Below are 7,014 nucleotides of genomic sequence, written 5' to 3' on the forward strand. Positions count from 1 at the left end.
TATGAAAGTGGCCATACAAGTTTAGTCAGAGCTGCTATCACAGCTATTTCCTGTACATCAGTTATAGATCTGTAACACTGTCAGTGCAGAACCTCAGAAAGGTGACATCAACCTCCTTCCACAGAGATACATAAACCCACTAATAACCATGTGCTTTTCCAGAACTGTAATTAATCATGTTAGATTTGCTCAAAACTTTAAGGACACTACAATGGTAGACCCACAGTAGTCACTGCTTTGAAAATCTCCATGCAAAGTATATTGTAAATAATACAAGGTTTTGTCCATAGGTTGGAAGATGCTTCAGGATGGATAAAGCTATTCAGCTTCCCCGTGAGATCCTGAATCAAACTATCTCTAACATTAGCCTTTCTCAGCTCTTGAACTTTGATGCATGCCAGCTTTCCTCCCTTGCAGAATTCTTGCTTATTACAGCTTACACACTGGTTACACTAGTAGGGCTAGTTGGAAATCTTTGCTTAATTATTATAATAAAGAGACGGAAAGAAACTCAAAATGTCACCAACATTCTGATTGCCAACCTCTCTTTATCAGATGTCTTGATCTGTATCATGTGCATTCCTGTCACAGTTGCATATACCTTAATGGACCATTGGATATTTGGGGAAGCAATGTGTAAAATAGGCTCTTTCATACAAAGTCTATCTGTCAGTGTCTCCATTTTCTCACTTGTCCTCATTGCTATTGAGAGATATCAGCTAATTGTCAACCCACGTGGGTGGAAGCCTAGTATTTCACATGCTTATTGGGGAATTCTTTTCATCTGGGGACTTTCCCTCATCATTTCCACTCCTTTCTTAGTATTCCACCAAATAACAGACGAGCCCTTCAAACATCTGTCTTCCCACAGTGATTTCTACAAGAACAAGGTCGCTTGCATCGAAGCGTGGCCATCTCTTACAGAGAGACTGATTTTCACCACCAGCCTGCTGGTTTTCCAGTACTGCTTCCCACTGGGGTTTATTTTTATCTGCTATCTCAGGATATTTGTATGTCTTCGAAGGAGACGTGGTAAAATAGACAGGATGAGAGAGAATGAGAACAGGCTGAGTGAAAACAAAAGGATCAATATGATGCTGGTATCAATTGTTGTGACCTTTGCAGCTTGCTGGTTGCCTCTCAATATATTCAATGTGGTTTTTGACTGGAATTACGAGGCACTAATGAGCTGTAATCACAACCTGGCATTTACAATCTGCCACCTTGTGGCCATGATCTCAACATGCATCAATCCCATCTTTTACGGATTTCTGAACAGGAACTTTCAGAAGGATTTGGTAGTGTTAGCTCACCACTGCAGATGCTCAGCATCACAAGAGGAATATGAAAATATCGCCCTTTCAAATTTGCAGACGGATGGATCTAAAGGGTCTCTGAAATTAAATAATCCCCATGTGGATATATAAAATAATCTAACTGCAGTTTCCAAAATTCTGTATTTTGTTGCAGATGGCCTTTTTCTGCAGGTCTTGGTCATGTTACTACCAAGTTTAGAGGAAGTCTTTGCCATTTAGTTCAGCAAAACAAGGATTATGCTTCCATAGGCATACTCTTAACAGGTACTTTATGATAGTATTAATGCTGATAAACCACTTCCAACAGTCCTAAAGATCAATGATAATGAACTATAAACAGTATTAACATCTTAGGTTTTTAATCCACAGTTTCCAAATCACTGGTGTTCTACCTTAACTCCAATAAAAATGTTTCCATTTCAGCCACTGATAGCGATGTCCTTCCTCAACACCTGGCTTCCTCCAGGTAAACCCTGAACAGTGGTATTCCTAACTTCAGCAGCCTTTCACACACTGTTTTCTGGCATTTTTATTTTCCAACCTACATCAATACTCTCCCTGGTTAATCTGCAGTTTAGAGGCAGTTCACACTGTAAGGAAGGCCCTTGAAGTTATCTTAAGACTCCACCACCTTCCTTTCAGCCCCCTCATGTAGTCTGCCTTGGCTTAGTACCAGTTCAGCCCAGAAATTGTATTTTAACAAGGGAAAAGGCTAGAGCTGGACTTTTATTTTTTTTTTATGAACACTAAAACAGGACCCATTTGATGTACTGCAAGTTTCACTCAGAATGATGTTGTTCAAGATGAAATATATATTCAGCATTTTTCCTAAAAGCCTTGCATTCTCCAAACCACCAGCAAAGATCATTGCTTTCTCTCTTATCATCATCACTGGCCCTTACAACAGGCGTTTTAGAATCTCCATTATCAAAAAAACCCCCACTATGAATTCAGAGTAAATTTTGCTTTAGCTACTTACTCAGATTTCTCTTTGAGTAGAAAGTTATGTTTGCATTTTAATTTCGGCAGTATTTTTTCCCACATTTTTGCACTAGCAGGAGGACACACTTGAGCAGACGTGGTCATCGCTGTTCACAGAAACAGTTTCTGTGTTTGAAAATAGTTTCTTTTGTAACACAGTGCAAAGAAGCCTAAAGGGATAATACTGAACACAACTTTTCTTAAACAAAAACATTTTAAAAACCACTTTCCAGTATGGCCATAAAAATAGCCTAATTTCTTCTTCATCCATGATATAGTGACAACATAAATAATCAGTTAATATTGAGCTGTTTAAACACAGTACTTAGAACACTTTAGTCCAAGAACTCACATGCTTCCTCCTGTTCAGATTAAATAGAATTAATTACTTGTACTGCTAAAGCCCTTCTTTTTTTTTTTGTTTTGAGTTTCAAAACCCCTGTTCTAACACTTGTACATAAGGTTCCTTGTAAAGTATTCTCTAACTTTAGCAATTTATTAATGCTCCACTTAAGCAAAAGGAATTCACATTCAAATTACAATGAGCTCCTTGATGACTCAGCTTTGAGGAAACTCGCCTTAAGGCTATAAAGTTCTCTTGGAGAGAGAACATCACTTTCTACAGCCGTCCAGTTCCTAAAGGGTTCGGGCACAATTCTCTTGTTACAGCATTAGTTCAGACTGTCTGCACCACTCTGCTCATCAGAGGAGCTCTGTCAGAAGAGCCTCACCAGCTCATGCAGATACTCACGTTTGTTAAGGGCCCCCTGATTCACACTGAGATAAAAGACCTCCGTGAAATCTCTTAGTGTCTGAGCCCATAGAAGTCATAAGGGCAGCCCATCACAAGAGCAAGAATGGCAGAATTAGTGACGTGGTAATCAAGTATCTGAGCGTTTTGTATGGATTCGCTTTGGCATAATTTAGGGGTTTTTTTTCTAATTAAATCAAATATCATGCATTTGGAATTGGTTACACAAACCTTAACTTAAACACCTGTTTGTGCATAGAAAAGAAACCAGGAGACAGATAAATACCTAATAGAGACCAACAATCAGACTATTAAGAGTATCTCAGTATTAACTATTTCCATGAACTTCAGACCGGGTCACTGGGCTGCCTTTATTGCTGATGCACATCATCTGTTTGTTCAGCACAACAAGCATTTAATCAAGTTAAAAGCAGTAACTTGCAGTCAATGACACTGGGGCTGTGCATGGTCAGAGGGGCTGGCTGTGCTTTGGTGAAGGGATGGAGCTGCTTCTCTCACCACGGAGACTCCAAAGTGATTCACTGTCTTCATTGCACCTGGCTTGACCGAAAGCAAATCTGACCCAGGAACTTCACTATTCTTGGGGATCCCAGTACCTATATTGAAAACCATCTACTCCTGTCAGAAGATCATTCCCTGAACAGCATTTTAACAAATGCTGGTGTCACACCTGGTTACAGGCTGGGCTATCAACTGTATTTCCCTGGGTTTGAAACAAAAATCTCTATAACCATCTTCCTCAAATTTAAGTACACTGTTTACAGCTTCAGGGCCCATGCTTAAAGCATTTTACATGCACATGACATTCACAATTTACTCTAATTTATTAATACTAGCACAGCAGCTCAGATTGCTCTCATTGGCAAATATATCAGACAAGTATTTAATGTTTGAATCAGGCCCAGCTGAGATTCCCGTGGATGAACTTGGCCTAAGTGGCTCCTATCCCATCCCATCCCATAGACAAGTCCAAGTGTCCTTACTTTTACAGCAGAGATGGGTTTAGTGTCATGTCCCCAGTGGTTTTTAAACAGCCATGAAATGTATTCTGGCTCAGATTATGTGATGCTGATGAATGGTCTCTCAACTGTCTCCCCATAGAAGTGCTTGGGCAGTATGCATTAGACAGGCAAAAAAAAAAAAAAAAAAAAAAAAAAAAAAGAAAAAAAAAAAAAAAGCAGATTGCCATCACTTTTTGTAATACCAATTGTCTACTCCTGACATCCTGATCAGAGTTAAGCACTCAATTTTTCCTTCCAGTCTGAAAATCTTGGTATAAGAGGGTTCTTCATTAGCAGGTGGGAGCTCTCTGAGCAATGACACTGCTTCAGAATCAAAAGTGAACAATAATACTTGTGCCTTGATTTCTCCTTCTCATTTCTTTCTCACACTTTCACTTGACTCAAGTGTTGATGGATGCTCCATTTCTGTTCTGAGCATTCAGTCATCAAGTATCTCTCCTTAATGCTGCACTTGTAACAATCACTGTAAAGGGAACAGAGGATCCTCACTGTCTCGGAGACATCGCCCTCAGCGCTGCACATTTTCTCACTACATCCACTGGCTTCCTGTGCATCCTGATACTGAACTTCCAAGCAAGTCAGTAGGAGCCAATTGACTGTCACAGGAATAGGAACAAAGAGTAATTACTTGTTTTTTAAAGCATAAGTATTATGGACTCAAACATGATGTATGACAGTGGTAAATGTAACTGCAATATCTAATACTTAAAGATTGCTCAAGTTGAACTGGCAAATGTTGCCCTGTCTTGGGTAATGCTGATGACTTTATTTTCCCTTGTTGTATTGGTATAGCCAAGTAGAAAAACTATGGACAGTCTTTCTCAGCAGAAAGTTGTTACCTGATGTACCCAGCTGGAGGACTGTGAGCTTCCAGGGTGGGGAGCAGCACCATGGAATTAACTACAGAAAGCTAGAGGGGGAGCCTGAACTCCCCAATGCTATTCCAGTGTAGACAGTCTTTGTTTTTAAAAAATAAAAACTGTGTCAGAGCTTTCTTTGAGCCATTTGGTCATGCAGACCAGACCAATATATTTATAAACACCCTTGTAAATGAACTGTCCTTACATGTCTGTGTATTTTAATGGTTAATTGGTTTCACTTTAAGCACTTTTAACTTGGGTTAGATACTTGGGAACTGGCATCCACTGTGGAAATGATTCCATTGAGCAAATATCTCAATTGATTATTGACTGCAATCCTGTCTGTGGACAAAGGCAGTCCCAGTGCTGTGTGCTTTAGAGACTTTGATTTCTCCCATTGACTGACAAATAAATATTACCCTGTGTAAAACCATCAACCTGCCCAGCTGGTGAATTGTGTTGTCTGTAACCGGGATAGGACACTTCTCATTCAAACAAGGCACCAGAACACCAAGAATCACCAAAAGGTTCAGGGAAAGATCCAAAGGTCCAAGAGACATCCAGAGCTTGCTGCAGCTCGAAGGGATGGCCCTGGAGTAAACAGAGCACAGCTCAGGGGGACAGAGGTACTCAGGAAGGGATCTGACCAGACTTCAGATGTGTGAGGGAGCTGCTGACCCAGTGCAGACAAACGAGAAGGGGGAGAGTACTCAAAGACTGCTCTGAGGAGAAGTGGTGGCCTTCAGAGATGCCCTGACAAACCCAGGGGGGTACAAAGAACACTCCAGAGATAGCAATGTGCTAAGGTGACCTTTTAAAGCATCAGGATGAGAGGAGAGAATAAAAAGACACAAAGAACAATTAAAAAGCAACAGGGTATATGTGCGAACAAGAAAAAAACCTAAAAACTAGGAATAGCCAGCTCAATAAAAGGAGATAGAAATAAAAATTTTAAAAGCTAAGGGGTACAAGGCAGAAGAAGAAAAAAATGAAAATTGGGACAGAAAAATAGATAAAAGTACATATAGAAAAGCAATTAAAAATGAGAGAGTGAATGTGTAGCAAAGCTTTGAGAAACCTCACAATGAAGGGTCAGACAGGCTGCAGAATTGAGTGGAACCTCATAGACTCCATAAACAACGTTGTCCTTTCAATTCTATGCTAATAAGACACTTAGAAATATTCCACAATGGCAACTGTAGAATTATCTTGTCTGCTATCACTCATTTTTAAACAAGGTTCTTTTGGTTTCCATGCAAATGCACTGACTGATGCCTTTTATTTAATTTCCATTTCATTTCACTTCATTTCATTTCTTTCATTTCATTTCATAGATTTCTCCATTAGTCACAGGCTATTTACATAATGTCATGGAATTGGCACGTGTGGAGCTATTCTCTGCAGAATTCACTTCACCCTCATACCTGGTGAGGAAAACCTGTTAATTCATGCGGATGTCAGAGTTGTAACAGCTCCATGAATTAGTTCTTCCAGCCAGGAGTGGTTACAAGAGTCACAAAAAGCTCTGAAAGTTTGGGTTCCCTCTAAACAGAATCTCTTACCCCCTTTTCCAGCTCCATTTTTGGTTGGAGGCTCCTGCAGTGTTTAATTGCATAGAATGAGAGGCGCAGTGCCGGAGGGGACTGGAAGAGGCTCAGATTTCCCAGGCACGCCTGCAGTGAGTGCTGCCCAGCCTCCACCTCCACAGGCTCCCAGGGCACCCTTACACTGCCCAGCACATTCTAATCTCTCCTGTCCTCAATAAAGACCCATAGATTTGTCTACTAACAAGTTACAAAATCACTGCTTTTGGGACAACAATTGTTTGGGTGGTATAGTTGGGTCAGATGAGTCCATGCATTAATTTCTACCTTGAAGCCATCTCAGGATTTGCCATCATTACAACTACTAAAAACCAAACCATGAGTGTAGTGTGATCATATTCCCACATTTTCTGAAATAGTTGGCCAGTGTAAACTGTTTAATCCTCATCAGATTATTGGGTTTGGGGGTGGTATTTGTGTTTTGTTTGCTTTTCAAATTAGTGCAACCATTGTTTTCTT

General features: G+C 40.2%; 1 protein-coding gene across 1 annotated transcript; it reads left to right on the forward strand.

Annotated features, from left to right (window-relative positions):
• The first annotated feature begins 294 nt into the window (after positions 1 to 294).
• LOC310914906 (neuropeptide Y receptor type 6-like) lies at positions 295 to 5,366 on the forward strand. The gene has a single exon (XM_083871416.1). It carries the CDS (start codon positions 309 to 311, stop codon positions 1,425 to 1,427), a length of 1,119 nt encoding a protein of 372 aa, XP_083727542.1. The 5' UTR covers positions 295 to 308; the 3' UTR covers positions 1,428 to 5,366.
• The last annotated feature ends 1,648 nt before the right edge of the window (positions 5,367 to 7,014 follow it).

The sequence above is a fragment of the Zosterops lateralis genome (assembly GCF_965231275.1).
Source record: "Zosterops lateralis genome assembly, chromosome: 14".
In the NCBI taxonomy this organism is placed as follows: Eukaryota; Metazoa; Chordata; class Aves; order Passeriformes; family Zosteropidae; genus Zosterops; species Zosterops lateralis.

Excerpts from the sequence above, each read along its gene's own strand:
- LOC310914906 (XM_083871416.1), top strand. The coding sequence starts at position 309 with ATGGATAAAGCTATTCAGCTTCCCCGTGAGATCCTGAATCAAACTATC.